At 46.6% G+C, this 15,598-nt stretch overlaps 1 protein-coding gene across 1 annotated transcript; it reads left to right on the top strand.

Moving 5' to 3' along the window:
- The first annotated feature begins 269 nt into the window (after positions 1–269).
- On the top strand, positions 270–15,315 carry FUT4 (fucosyltransferase 4). The gene is made up of 5 exons (XM_047071964.1): positions 270–286; positions 1,923–1,976; positions 8,616–8,678; positions 8,858–9,104; positions 9,281–15,315. The coding sequence occupies exons 1-5, from the start codon at positions 270–272 to the stop codon at positions 10,829–10,831; spliced, it is 1,932 nt and encodes a 643-aa protein (XP_046927920.1). The 3' UTR covers positions 10,832–15,315.
- The last annotated feature ends 283 nt before the right edge of the window (positions 15,316–15,598 follow it).

Raw genomic sequence — 15,598 nt, 5'->3', positions numbered from 1 at the left:
AAGTATTTCATAACATGTTGTTTTCAAGGATTTACTTTAGATATAAGGAAGCATTTATTCATGGAAATAATTGAAAGGCTGAGGAAGACCTCCCTTGGTCATCTTTATTTATTAAAAAACAAAACAAACACAGGAGTTAGTCACCTCTCCAGAATGGTTCAGCTCACAAAGGTGTTCCTTCCTCTGAGAATAGCTCACCACCACCGTATCCCTGACTCCCTGCCCCCACTAATCCACTGACCACACTGCCCTGGACTCTGTTCTCGGCCATGGCTAAGTTCACCAGGTAGGCAAAGCCCAGGGTGGCCCAGTTGGATTCTTGCTGCCAAAGACTGAAAATTGAGAGTTAGGGCACCGGGGTGGCTCAGTTGGTTAAATGTCCGACTCTAGATTTTGGCTCAGGTCATGATCTCAGGGTTCTTGGGATTGAGCCCCGAGTCAAGCTCTGCATTGACAGCACAAGCCTGCTTGGGATTCTCTGCCTTTCTCTCTCTTTGACCCTCACCTGCTCTCTCTCTCAAAAATAAATAAACACTTTAAAAATAGTGTTAATAAAAATTTTTAGAAGTGGGTTTCTGTGAGACTCACTTCTCACCTGTTAATACGTTTTGCCCCCCATCCTGCCTTTTTTTCCCCCCGATCCAGAGCTGCCTCCAGTAAGTCACTATAACTGCAACTAAAAGAATCCTTACTAATAAAACTGGCTTTAGTTTTGTCTGGCTTAATTATAGCGCTTGCTTGAAGCACATGTATGTGGGCTAAACCGCTTGACTCTGGTTTATAATTCCACATCTCTGTCACTAAGAGAGAGAGAGTAGAATCTACTGGGTGGAGAGACTCAGGTCTACCCTCTTTCCCCAGCAGAAACTTGCTTCCCTTTCACATGAAAAACTTCCTTGGTTGGGGCGCCTGGGTGGCTCAGTCGGTTAAGCGGTCGACTTCGGCTCAGGTCACGATCTCGCGGTCCATGAGTTCGAGCCCCGCGTCGGGCTCTGTGCTCACAGCTCAGAGCCTGGAGCCTGTTTCAGATTCTGTGTCTCCCTCTCTCTGACCCTCCCCCGTTCATGCTCTGTCTCTCTCTGTCTCAAAAATAAATAAACGTTAAAAAAAAATTAAAAAAAAAAAAAAAAGAAAAACTTCCTTGGCAAACTGACGAACCTTGCCTAACTAGTTGTAAGTGGAGATGAGAAAGGTGCAAAGATAGGTGGCCTAAAACAACCTTCTACTCTGAGAGTGACACTTGATCAATGCAGAGGTGACAAGGGACAAAGTGACAAGGCAGTCAAGGAAGTCTTGCTTCTAGAGGCACGTTCAGCAGTTACTGAAGATCTTACACATCCCAGGTTCTGATGTCAGCCTTTGGACTCTTTAGGTCTGGAATTGCTCTAAAACTATAGTTCAACAGGGTGGATTGAGTGTAATAAATACAGGGCAGAAATGTTTGTTCAGATATACCTCAAGGACTTTCACATAATTGGCCTTCAGTAAATGTTATCGCTTTTGCAGTTTTCTAAGCCCAAACAAGGTCTGCCCCTAAGGTAGCCCGGCAGGTGTCAATGTCGGACAATTCTCAGTACTGTGTTGTTTGGAAAACCCTTTAGAAAACAAACAAACAAAACAATAGCTCTACAAGCTGATCATGACAAAGGTGCCATGCCAAAATGTACCAAAGAAAAACTGAAGTATTTCACCTTTCAAAGGCACACAGCAAATCCTGTCACATCAAAATCGTCTATCAACAATCCCCATCAATCTTGCTCAAACTGTGGACTGGGAAAGGGGCCAGGAGAGCTTCAAGGGCGCTGGGAGGCAAAACAGCTGGTCAGTGGTGGGAGTGAGGAGCGGTGGGCTCCGTGAACGGGCGGTCAGACAGCATCTACCACTTTCGTTCACATCTGATTTCTCTTCTCTGACTTTAACAGTTGCCGCTGTTTCCCTGCTGCCTTGGATGATCCAGGAAATGAAGTCTTTGCACAGTGAGCTCACTCGAGAAAGAAGTTGCTTTTTATGCAGAGCCCCGTGGTGCTGCCAGCACAGAAGAAGCTCTTGCCATGCAGTTAGTTAGGGCAGTGTTTATTCACCTGTCCTCTTTTCCCCAAGACCAAATGTTCATTGAATTGCACTAAATGTTTCTCAGGGTGAGTACAGACCGAATGTTCCTTTCAGAGCGGTTGAAAATAATCCTATTATAACCAGCCTTATTAATGTGATTTCAACTTTATGCAGCATGTAAGGTTTCTGGGCTGTGGTTTCTTTGGCCACAGTAAGCTTGGCCTGGAATCATAAATACGTGGCTGTCTTACTTCTTCAGGAATGTTTCTTCCCTTGCCATATGAGCAATCTAGACTTACCCTTTCATTTTCCGTGCCTTTCCAAAATCATTTGTGTGTCACTAATTTGTTCATTGTCACCCAACAAGTATTTCTTAATATTGCAAGTGCCTCAACCCCTTTTTAGAAGTAGAGTCACAGGAATGAGAGTGATGGAGGCTGGTCTGAGCACCGTTCTATTCTGATTGGCTACTTGAGGGAAATTTACTGGTCAAGGCAGAATTACCTGACTTCCAGGGGAAAAAAAAATGTATCTTCTCTCCATTTTCTTTCATGAAGTGTGCCCTGGGACTGTGTGAGAAGTGGGGTCAGGACAAGGGGTGGGGGACAGGTAGTCAAGATCCTTTCCTCCATCTGCAGAGGGTGGGGGCTGCCTCCCAGAGTTAAGGTCTGGTCCTGAGTTAGGATCTGGTTGCCTTGAGTGTAGCCACACACATAAGTACTAATGTGAGGCAGGTACCATAGAAAAGCCTAGTGTTGATATGTTTGAAATTCTGTGATTGTGTAGGATTTGTCCTAACTTGCTTTAGTCAAGAGAGACTTGGGATTGGGGTAGAAGGACAGTGCTGGTGAACCTGGAGGGGATTTGGGGAGGCCAGTGTGATACTTAACAAGATGTACCCTACACTTCTGTTGTATTATTTTCTTAGTAATTATTTTAGAGTTCAATCCTTTTTTTTTTTTTTTAAGATTTTTATTCTTGGGGCGCCTGGGTGGCTCAGTCGGTTAAGCGTCCGACTTCAGTTCAGGTCGTGATCTCGTGGTCCATGAGTTCGAGCCCCGCGTCGGGCTCTGTGCTCACAGCTCAGAGCCTGGAGCCTGTTTCAGATTCTGTGTGTCTCTCTCTCTCTGACCCTCCCCCGTTCATGCTCTGTCTCTCTCTGTCTCAAAAATAAATAAAGGTTAAAAAAAAATAAAAAAAAAAGATTTTTATTCTTAAGTAATCTCTATACCTAATGTGGGGCTCGAACTCACAACCATGAGATCAAGAGTCACTTGCTCCACCAACTGAACCAGCCAGGCACCCTTAGAGTCCAAAGTCTTTTGCATAACCTTTATGAATGCAGAAATGAAATTGTTTTGTAAGTGTCTCTTAAAATTAGGAGTGGTGTTCATTCATTCACCTATTCATGTATTTAATAAATATTTATGAAATACCTCATGTTGCCAGGCATTGCACTGTGTGATGTTAACATACTTATTTCGATGTCAAAATAACTTTCTTTTTTTTTTTTTATTCCATTAATTTATTTTTTGAGGGTGGTGTAGGGGCAGAGAGAGGGACAGAGAGAATCCCAAGCAGGCTCCTTCCTGTCAGTGCAGAGCCTGATGCAGGGCTTGAGCTCACGAAGGTGAGAGCATGACCTGAGCTGAAATCAAGAGTCGGACGCTTAACCCACTGAGCCACCCTTGCGCCCCTTATTTTCTTTTGCGTAAGTCTTGTATTCCATAACTTTCACATGTGACTACAAATAATGTCTATTCTAGGAGGAAGTAGTTTAACAAGAAAAATGCAGAGGTAAATCCTGCCAATATTTAAAGAATTATATAAATATTTCTAACAGTAATTGAAATTTCACTATGTACATTTTTCGGAACACCCAACATTCTTGTATCACTCTTCAGTCAAGGAAGTGTGCAAGAGGAACTCGAGTACATAAAGAGTAACACCCTAAAGTAAATACAGTATGTTCTCATATATTGTCTCTTCGCGACAACGCCTTTCAGGGGCAGTAACGTTTTGCACTTGGGTAAAAAGAGAAGAACTTATAAATTGGTATTAGGCTTGTTTTTCTACCAGTGATTTCACAGGGCAATGAATAATAAATTGGGGACTGTCGTTGAATTTACACAATTCTTAACAATCTTTAACTAACAAGCATGTCCACACTCACCTGCCCAATTACGCACAGTTAAAGAATTATGCCTGACAACGGAAACAATCTCCACCTACTTGCATCCGGGTTAGCCTTTCCAGGCACACCTCTCACAGACTCCTCCCCACTTCCTTGTAAGTACAGAATATGGGGAGGGGCTCTGGATTGCCCTTTTCTCTCTTCAAGGAAAAAACTGGAAAGTATACTGAGCAGGTCAATGTTGAGTCACAGGAATCTCAAATCCATCCAGAGATAAGAACCCATCTGAGGGTGGCCTCGTGGAGCCCAGCTGGCAGCTTGGTGCCAGTGGAAAGGCCTGAGGCCGTCAGAATGTGTTCTGGGGATTCCTAGGAAATATCAAACGTCTTTGGTGAGGAGTCCCAGGACGGGCTGCAAATGTACCATTTCCCCGAGGAAGAGCCAAGAGTGAGTTAGACTTGTAGCAACCAGAGTTGTCCTTGCCCTTGGTCTCAAAGAATTCTGTCCTGTATCAAGTTTTGGAACTGAATAGATCATCCTCGGACACGCTGTGCGCCGATTACTCACTTGGCTTGATAAAATAGGCCTTAATTTATGGACTTCTCCTCTACACCGCGTTAGCAATCCTCAGAGTCCAGAAGCCCTTCCTTATACCTGACCTCGTTGTCTTCATACTTGCAACGGAAAGCCAGTTCTTCCTGTGTAATATTCCTTGGAAACTGAGAGGCCTTTAACTACACAAGAAATACTTTGGTTTATCGTTACCAAATTAAAGAGGATCATAGAAATTTTAAAATTCTAAGAATCTTAGAATAACAATTTTAGCATTTAGAATAACAGTTGCTTACTGACGGCTGGTAGCCAGGGTTGTTTTGGCCCGCCCACTACCCCGTCCTCTTCAGATAACAGCATTTCCCTTTGGGGAACTCCCTCCGTTGTTGGTCCATGAAGTTTAGGTAAACCTACCCTGTAGCTCCACAAGAGTATCTAAAGAGAGTCCACATCTCCTGATCGCAGTGATTGTTTCAAGAATGACACTTGGTGCAGGTTGGGCCAATGAGAGTCAGCCTTATTTGATGGAGCTTCTGATGCTGGTCATCACGGCTCTAATTCATGTGTAGCATTTACACTTGAAAGCTTCAGGGGCTTCTTCACGTCACAGCAAATCATTCACGTAGCCAATTTTTCCTGATACTTACACACTTTATAGTGGGGAACACATTTACCAACAGATTATTTCCGCAATACATTAAGAGCCTTCATTCATTCAACAAGTGTTCAGTGAAATGATGAAAACTACTAGATGCCTGGTTCAGTGCTAGGAATGGAGTTGTGAATGAAGTATGATCCCGGCCCCATGATATTCTGAACGATGCCTATATGGGAGCACACAGGAGAGTCATGTAACCTACCCTACCTTTGTGCACATGGGGGTCCAGGAAGGCTTCCTGGAGGAAGGGCCTCCTATCTCTGAATTGATTCTCCTTTAATTTTAATTTAATCTCATTCTCACATCTATCTCAGTTCAGGCATTTTGTTTCATATCTGAATTATACCAATGGTTTTTCAACTGGATTAGATACTTGTGTTCTTATCCTGGTCCTTAACTCCCAATTCATCTTTTACTAATGAAAGAATGATTTTTTTTTCTTAGAAACATTTTACTGAAGTATAATATACACACATAAAAGCACATATATAAGTCTGAAGCTTAATGAATTTACTCAACAAAACATACCCAATTAACCAGTGCCTATATCAATGAACATGGCCAGCACACCAGGAGACTATCTCATGTCAACTTCCATATACTCACCTCCCCTCGCAAATGAGTTTTTTTTTTGTTTTGTTTTTTTTAAGTAGGCTTCTAGCCCAATGTGGGGCTTGAACTCACAACCTTGAGATCAAGACCTGAGATCAAGGGTTGAATGCTTAACCAACTGAGCCACCCAGATACCTGGCAAAAGATCTTTTAAAAGTACTCATTATATTGATCCTTTGCTTTCTAAAACCTTTCGAGGACTCTCAACAGCCCTCGGGATAAAACCCCATCTCCTTAGTCAAACTAAAACCCTAGTGATTTCTTAATTTTATAACGTTTTTTTATTTATTTTTGGGACAGAGAGAGACAGAGCATGAACGGGGGAGGGGCAGAGAGAGAGGGAGACACAGAATCGGAAGCAGGCTCCAGGCTCTCAGCCATCAGCCCAGAGCCCGACGCGGGGCTCGAACTCACGGACCGCGAGATCGTGACCTGAGCTGAAGTCGGACGCTTAACCGACTGAACCACCCAGGCGCCCCAAACCCTAGTGATTTCTAACCTACCATCCTCACCCCGTTTGGCTGTTGCTATGCTGCTCCTTCTGTTTAGACGAACATCTCAGCCCTGTTCCCAATTTGAATCGTTCCTAATTATTCCAGGAACCACCTTCTCAAAGCCTTCTATAATTCTTTCTCTCTGCACTGTTTCAGATTCTTGAAGGTAGAAATGGTATTTTTCAGTCCAGGTTCCTAACTGGTTAAATAAATAAATGAGAACACCTGGCTTTGTTACTTAACACCTTTCCTCCTTTCCATCCCTCTAAAATAAGAACAAACCGTTGCTCAGGGAATAAATCAATGAGTATGATCTTCAATCAGTTGTTTGTAGAGGAGTCATGATTGGTTTCCATTGATCCAACTACACCCTCCTGCCAGGTATCCCTTTCCCCAACATCAAGATAAGACTAAAGTCGGAGTTGGCCATCCCTCACTCTACCAAGGTAAGTAGACACTATGGAAATTGATATTCATGAGAGAGGAGCCATTCTGCCCATAAAAAGTTGGTTTAATTGGAATATCTGAAGGACTTACAGGAAAATTGGGAGTGGGGGAAGGAAGCAAGGAAGCAGGTTAACATTTACCAGATGCTTACCTACCATGTGCTGGATACAACGTTAGCCTCTATCTGTGATGTCTTATTTACTTCAAGTGGGGGAGGAATGTGCATAAATATACAGGTTTTTGAATTGTATAACAAGAAAAGCGAATATATCCTTCCCTTCTTTTGGTTGAAGAAGGAAACACTTGGGCATTTATAGCTTTTTTCTAGAATTAAAAATAACAGAGTGGGGCACCTGAGTGGTTCAGTCCGTTAAGTGTCTGGTCATGAGCGTCGGCTCAGGTCATGATCTCACGGTTCTTGAGTTCGAACCCCACATCGGGCTCTGGGCTGACAGCTCAGAGCCTGGAGCCCGCTTCAGATTCTGTGTCTCCCTCTGTCTACCCCTCTGCTGCTTGCACTCTGTCTCTCGCATTGTCTCAAAAATAAATAAACATTAAAAAAAATAACAGAGTGGAACTGAAATTCATAACTCCAATGACAATTTGGTTAAGTAGCTTAAAAATTATACCATGAAATTAAAAAATTAAAAATTAAAAAAAAAAACAACTCCACAACATTATAACAAGTTTTAGTGTGTAGGAGAAAGTAGGTATAGCCAGAACATCTAATGCTATCCGGCTCCCAAATTGTCCCTGTGGGCCAGAAGGCAGTGCCACATGGAACCATCTTTATAGAAGCTTTCGAAATCTATACTTGATTTTTTAAATATTTATTTTGAGAGAGAGTGTGTGTACACAAACGGCCAGAGAGAGAGAGAGACAGGGAGAGGCAGAATCCCAAGCAGGCTCCACCCTGTCAGCACAGAGCCCAAGAGGGTGGGGGGGCTCAATCCCCATGAACTGTGAGATCATGACCTGAGCAGAAATCAAGAGTGTGATGCTCAACTGACTGAGCCACCCAGGTGCCCCCTCTGTACTTGATTTTTAATGAAAAAGTTCTTCCTGGTAAATCCTAATGGCAAATCCAAGTTTGTTTGTTTGTTTGTTTTTTCTGTATGCATAATATCAAACACACCCGACAGGTTGGCCCCATTCCCAGCAAATCCATTTCTCCTCTAACATCCTGTAACTCAATATGGCACTGGGCTGGGGTGCTGGCAATGCACAGCTGTCGAATACTAAAAATTCTCCCCAAACTGCCTCATCTCCTTAGGTCAGCAGCCCACCTATGGCCTATTTGGAATTTTGCTGAAAAACAGTTTAATGACATACATGAAGGCCTAAACCTAGAAATTCAAATTCAACTTGTAGGAAAAAAAAATTTGCTCAACTGGCTGTAGAAATGGATGCCTGGATTGTTGACTCACTGATAACAGTGGAAGCAGCTGTGAGCTACTCACCTTTTATAGCCTAAACTTGGGTGATCTAATATTTATCTTAGCCATCATTTTATTATAGTCCAGAGTGTGTAATCTTCACGAGTACATTGTTTCTTCAGTGCTTAATAAAACTTAATAGTGCCTTTCATTCATTCAGCTCCCGGACCAAGCAGTAATTTCCTGGAGGACAAAGGCCCAAAGGGCCATATGTTTATCTTTGGTTTCAGAGTCCTCCTCGCCCTTGTACCAAGAACGTTCTGGGCCGGCAGTGAGGAGTATTTAGAGGTGGAGTGAGGGAAAAGAATGTTTCAGATTGCTCAGAAAACGTTTTATTCTTCTGATCCTCTGCTGGGGAGGAAGGCGGAGGGGAGAGAACCTTCTTGTGGCAGTGGGATTTAACTATCCACCCTGAAAAATGGTTTCATAAACGCACAACCCCTGTGGGTCGCGCCACTGGCCTGTCTCGGAGGGTCACGAGGTCACGGTCACCGCCGCCGTGGCCGCGCCGCAGCCCGCACGTTTCCGCGGCCTCTAGCGCTCCCTCCCTCCGGCAGGCGTCGCTGGCCACCGCAGGGCGGCGAGGAAGGAAGGGGACTCGATCTTCCGTCCCGACGCCCGGGGACTCGGCACCCCCGGCCCGCCTTCTCCACGAGTCCGCTCTAGCGCCCTCTGCACGCGCCCAGCGACGAACCGGGTCCTCCCTCTGGAAGGCGAAGGTGCAGGCCACCGCGACTGAACACCGGGGCGCCGCTGGGAGGGAGCCGCGGGCAGGCCCGGGCTCAAGGCCAGGGAGCTGGGCGCGCGGAAAGGCCCGGGACCCCCCGAGGTGGGGTCCGGAGAGCGGGTGAGGGGCCCGGAGAGCGGGTGAGGGGCCCGGGCGGCGCGGCCGAAGGTCCGGGAGTCCTGGACGGGGCGGGGACGGGCGGAGGCGCGGCAGGAAACGCCCGGGGCCGGCAGTGCCGGTCGGGCCGGGGGCGCGGTGGAGGGGAGGGACGGGGCGGCGCCCGGCGGGGCTGCCCGGGCCGCGCACTTAGCCCTGGCGGCGCGCCCCGCGGGGACTCTTCGGGAGGAGTGCCAGGCCCGCGAGCCTTGGGATTCCGGGACCGCCCTCTCCCGCTCCAGGGCCGGCGGCGAGCGGCAACGACGGCCGGAGCCGCAGCGGCAGCATGAGAGCGGGCGCCGCGGCCCCACGCCTGCGGACGCGCGGCGAGCGGCGGCGGCCGTGCCTGCGCGCGCCATGGGAGCGCCGTGGGGCGGGGAGGCCGGCCGGCGCTTCGGGCGGCGCCGGGGCCGGGGGCTTCTGCCGAGCGCCTCCGCGCTGGCGGCGGCCGGCCTGCTGTGCACCGCTCTGGCCGCCTTCTGCTGCTGGAGGCAGCTGCCGCCGCTGCCCTGGGCATCCTCCGCCCCGCCGCGGCCGGTGGCCGTGCTGCTGTGGTGGGAACCCTTCGCGGGGCGCGACAGCGGCGCGAGGCCGCCCCCGGACTGCTGGCTGCGCTTCAACATCAGCGGCTGCCGCCTGCTCACCGACCGTGCGGCCTATGGGGAGGCCCAGGCGGTGCTTTTCCACCACCGTGACCTCGTGAAGGAACCCCGTGACTGGCCCCCGCCCTGGGGCGCCCCGGTGCGCGGGGCAGATGAGCTGGAGTTGCGGGTGTTGGACGACGAGGAGGCGGTGGCCGCCGAAGCCCTGGCCACCTCGGGCCTCAGGCCCCCGGGCCAGCGCTGGGTGTGGATGAACTTCGAGTCGCCCTCCCACTCCCCGGGCTTGCGGAACCTGGCGGGGAACCTCTTCAACTGGACCCTCTCCTACAGGGCCGACTCGGACGTCTTCGTGCCTTACGGGTACCTCTACCCCAGGACCCATCCCAGCGACCAGCCGCTAGGCCTGGCCCCGCCGCTGGCCCGGAAACGGGGGCTCGTGGCCTGGGTGGTGAGCAACTGGGATGAGCGCCAGGCCCGGGTCCGGTACTACCACCAGCTGAGCCAGCACGTGTCGGTGGACGTGTTCGGCAGGAGCGGGCCTGGCCGGCCGGTGCCCAGCATTGGCCTTCTGCACACAGTGGCCCGCTACAAGTTCTACCTGGCCTTTGAGAACTCGCAGCACCTGGATTACATCACCGAGAAGCTCTGGCGCAACGCGTTGCTGGCCGGGGCCGTGCCGGTGGTGCTGGGCCCCGACCGTGCCAATTATGAACGCTTCATGCCCCGCGGTGCCTTCATCCACGTAGACGACTTCCCTAGTGCCTCCTCCCTGGCTGCCTACCTGCTCTTCCTCGACCGAAACCCAGCAGTCTACCGTCGCTACTTCAGCTGGCGCAGGAGCTACGCCGTGCACATCACCTCCTTCTGGGACGAGCCTTGGTGCCGGGCCTGCCAGGCTGTGCAGAGCGCTGGGGACCGGCCCAAGAGCATACGCAATTTGGCTCGCTGGTTTGAGCGGTGAAACCCTGGTGTGACCCAGGGAGGTCAGATCGTCAACTTTTGACCCTCAGCTGCGCATCTCCTTGGCTGGTCGAGTTTTCCAAACACCCATTTTTACTCTACGGGGGAAAGGTGATTTACCAATTAATATGATTCAGCATAAAGACTGGGTAGGAAGGATCCCTGGTTCTCATGGTTTTGTTTTTTTGTTTGGTTTTTTGGTTTTTTTTTTTTTTTTTTTTTTTTTTGCACAGCTAGCAGTTGGGCTCTGTCTGCTGTAGGTGGGCATCAGTGTTCACCGGTGAAGAAGGGAGCCCTCCCTCACCTTGTAACCAGGACAGATGTGAAACAGTAGCTTAACTACCAGAAGCCTTTGAGTCAGTTGCTCTTTTTTTCCTCATCTGTCACGGGCTATATAGGTGGCCTGTGCTGAATCCAAATCCATACACACTGCTCCTTGACTCACATTGCACTGGGCGAATGTGTAGCAAGCCCCCCGTTCCAGAAGGAGCCTTGTTGCAGAATAGTGAAAGGACTGTGGCCGCAAGTGGGTCTCATGACTTCCTCAAAGTCTCATCTCCTAAAAAACGGTGAGGAGGGTGGTCCAATGATCCATGGACTGTTCCTTAACAAGTACTGTTTGTTCCCCGGCCGTATGAGTACAAAGACGATGCTAGATTGCCCTTGGGGAAGAGTTAGGATGAATATACAGGTGTACCTCACTTTACACACACGTATTTTTGAAACACTGCTTTTAAATCAAATCCCCAATTCACTGCTTTAGGAGAGGTCAGTGTTTAATGCAATCCTCTGGAGAATCCCTTTACAATGTGAATAAGCATCTCCTAACTTATTTCCTCTGTGTCTGTTTTTCTATAACCAAAATTTTTAAAAAGTGTGTTAAAATTAGAGATGTGAAAAAAGCAGAAGCGACCTTCTTCTCCCCTCTGTCCAGAAAACCAGCCCGTGTTTACCAACAGAAGAGAAGGAAGCCGCAGTGCCACTTTCCACAAAGTTATTTGTTTGTATCGTTTTACTGGACGGGAAAATTAAGCAGGAACGTACTGCCCGAAGTACCTGTCTGCAGGACAGAGAAAGAGATTGTACTTCAATATGGAATCATGGCAAAAGGAAAAAAGTTTCATGGTGTCTATTAATGGCAGTTTTTGTTTCCGTCAGTTTTCAGTTAAATGTTTAATTGCTAGGGAATGGAACTAAATTAGTGCCTGCAATGAGCTGTGGTTTTTTGTTAAAATATAAATCTGCCATTCTCCCCGGGGCCGGCTAGTTCCCCTCCTAGTCTGCATAGTAGTACTTACGGTATGGCCTCCCATTTCTAGTGCCCTTGAGCCTGTGCCGTGGACCAACTTTGAAAATGGTATGCATTGACTTGAAAAGGTGAACGAGCAGCATATTTACTAGGAGTGACCGCGTGCCTCCTCTGTGCCAAACACTGGGCTTGGGGTGCCAGGAGAGACACACACATGTGTAAGGCGAGGTCCTTTTCTTGAAGGCTATTAGAATCTGCCCTTGCCAACAGGTAAAATAGAACTTTGATCGGTCAATCGGCAGAACCTACTTGTTTAAAGTGACATTCTTTAATACAGGCCATAGGTCAGTTATTAGAAAACAGGTTGATTTATAGTCTCAAATAATGGTTTATTTTTCTCTTTGACTTATTACAATAAGGACCTTCAGTGACTGATTATTGTGAGTATGGTCTAAGATTAACTAGGTTTATATAAAGTTGTGCTGTAAACTGTAATTTTGATTAGGGCAATTAGCTGAATCATTAAGTTTTATCTCTACGTGTATTCATTGCAGACTCACTTAAAAAGTTCACTGAAATCCAGGCGCTTCAATTTTTTTCCTTAAAAGGAGAAATTAAAGCCCATAGATAACATTTCCTTATTAAAATATTATAGTGTGGGCGGAATTACAAAGTATCAGTCAACCAATAAAGAAAAAGGAAAAGTTCTCTTCTTATAATGAGTATTTATGAGAGATTAGCAAGTTATCTTGGGGTTCCTGGGAATCTAGATGGGCAGTGGGAGAGTGGATTTTGAAGGTACTCTGGCTTGAATTCCAGCTGTATGACCTCTGCAAGTTAGTAATAACCTTGAAGGGCACCTGGGTGGCTCAGTCAGTTAAGCCTCTGACTCTTGATTTCGGCTCAGGTCATGATCTCATGGTAGCGAGATGAAGCCCTGTGTCTGGCCCTTACTGGGCATGGAACCGGCTTAAGATTCCCTCTCCCTCTCTCTCTGACCCTCCACTGCTTGCACTTGCTTTCTCTCTCTAAAATAATAGTAACAACAACAACCTCGAGCCTCAGATTCCTTATCTGTAAGATGGGGAGGGAAAATACTTCATAGCTCACTGTGAGCTTTGTGGAAACTGAAATAAGTAAAGGGGCCTAACACGTGGCAATCACTCAATTGGTAAGAGAGAGATTTTTTTTTCCTTTTTTGTTGCAGTGATTTCAAGGTGCCTCCACATCGATTTGTATGTCTAAATTTAAATCTCAACATGTGTTTCAGGATATATCTCAAATAAAAAGGAAGGGGCCTCATATTGTATATTTCAAGTGTATTCCTAAAGCTAAACCCTATTATTTCAAGAATCATCATTGCTATTCAGATTGAGCTTGAATTTGCAGGCTAGGAGGAAACACCTATTCTTTCTTTGAAAGACAAATTGTTAAGTTATATTGTTACATGAGTATTATTTTGCTGATGTTCTTAGTTACAGTAAATCTTGTTAAAACTAACCACATATTTATTGAATATTTAGCGTAAGGAAGGTATAATTGCATTTTTATTTGTGTGCAAATTTTGGGTCTAGAACAGCCAGAATAGTTTTTGAGGCTGATTTCATCAAAGAGTAAGAGAAATAGGTCCATTGCTCATTTTATGTTATTTTTCACATCATTCTAAACTGAGTAGGTTAAAATTTCATATCTGATAATATAAAAATGCATCATATATATTTAAAAATGTCTTTTCTATGATCATCATGCCCCACCCCCCCTTGAAGGCATAAACTGTACTTTCAAGTTTATTACAAATTGAATATTTTTAGCACTTGATGACTCTAATGATATGATTGTGCCTGGAATGATACTGGGATCGGGAAGACAGTGTGACTGGCTTTCAGCGTCCACACTCGTTTCCGGTGTCCAAGCCCTTCCCTGGCGGTAAGTTAGAAGAGACAGGGTGGCTTCATGGAAAGAGTTTGCAACTGGGAGTCAGAACCTGGATGTGTTTCTGCCACTTTCTGCCCCTGCTGTCCTGATTAGGCGAGTTACTTAAACTCTCTGGGTTTTAGCTTCCTCCTTTATAATGCACAAGTGCCCCTAGAGAATGAGGATTACGTGGGACGACGTGTCCCACAGTGCTTTGTACATTGTGAAGTGCTGTACGGTTACAGTGTGCTCTAAGTTTTCAAAGTTCTAGAGCAGGATGAAAACAGACTTCTCTCTGTAAAGGGCCGGGGTAAATACTTCAGGCTTTGCAGGCCATACAGTTTCTCCTGCCGCTAAACTCTGCCGATGCAGCACAAAAACAGCCGTTGGCAATATGTAAACAGATGGGGTACCTGGATTTGGCCGTAGTCAGTCAACTCTGTGCTAGACATTTAGACATCTGGGGAATTTGAGAACCTACCTGATGGGTGTTTCTTAAAAGGGATTTGAGAATTGGAATTTAAGAATTTTGGAGATAGACCCTCCTCGGTTCCTAGATCAGCTTGGCAACTTTCGCTAATTGTCTCACCTTGGGTACGTTATTTAAACTTTCTGTGCTTTGGCATCTCTGATGAAAGGTAATCATCTATGGTTGACAGAGGTGTTGGGGGAATTAGATGAGACATAAAGTACTCAGTACAGTGTCTGGCACATAGGAAGCACCTGGAAGATGTTAGCTATGATTATCACCATTCCATTTTATAGAGGAAGTCGAGGTCCAGACCTCTGAAGGACCTGCTTGAGGTTACGGTAGTAGAGGCAGGACCAGCCGTGCTTGAGCAAGTCACAACCCCTTGGAGCCTCTGTCACTTGAACTGCAGAATGGGGGAGGGGGCGGTTGGACATCTTCTCTTGGGACCTTCTAGTTTCACTTGCCATCCTACCAACTGGCACCCCACAGTTTAAAGAACTAATTCACCTCTCCAGGTGGCTTCCTTGTAGTCTGGAAATGACTTCCTACCCAGCAGCAATAAACTGGAAGAAAACCAGGCACCAGAGAGAGAGACTCTGATTTAGCATTATATATATATATGTGTGTGTGTGTATGTGTGTGTGTGTTTTAAAGTGTCACATGCCTTAGATAGGAGGGAAGGGAGCCAAGTTCTTGGTAATTAGTATGGTGAATAATCGCATTACGTTTCAAGTCCTTTTTGGATGTATCTCAGGGACTTTTATGCTACCCATTCTTGAAGCAAATCAAGTATTTATGTACACGTGTTCAGATTGTTTTGACAAAGTGATTAAAGTGTTACCGTGGAAAATGACTCCTTGTTTATGATGTGTCTCCTCCAGGCACTAATGTGTCCCACCATGACACGTGGGAGTGTTTCTTGGTTGAGGGGTTCCTGTTAAGTTCGTCAGTCCTAGATTGGTAACTTAAATGTGATGCGTTTGTCTCTTCTGAGTGGCGCGAGGTCTAATTCCAGCTCATCCTCTTACCTTTCTTGCCTGGCTTCTTTAACCCGGTGACTTGTCTCCAAGGGCAGAAGTAGTGTATTCCTTGCTCTCCTTCCAATTTATTTTATTAACTGCTCCAACACACTC

The sequence above is a fragment of the Lynx rufus genome, unplaced genomic scaffold, assembly GCF_022079265.1.
Source record: "Lynx rufus isolate CCGP_SWC_20201006 ecotype Redwood Valley unplaced genomic scaffold, mLynRuf1.p SCAF_9, whole genome shotgun sequence".
In the NCBI taxonomy this organism is placed as follows: Eukaryota; Metazoa; Chordata; class Mammalia; order Carnivora; family Felidae; genus Lynx; species Lynx rufus.
Note: the sequence above shows the minus strand (reverse complement) of the source record. Positions and strands in the feature narration are given on the sequence as shown.

Coding starts and splice junctions, on each gene's coding strand:
- FUT4 (XM_047071964.1), top strand. Junction 8,679..8,857: donor GAGGAGTATTTAGAGGTGGA/GTGAGGGAAAAG, acceptor CCTGTCTCGGAG/GGTCACGAGGTCACGGTCAC. Junction 9,105..9,280: donor CCTCCCTCTGGAAGGCGAAG/GTGCAGGCCACC, acceptor GCGCGGCCGAAG/GTCCGGGAGTCCTGGACGGG.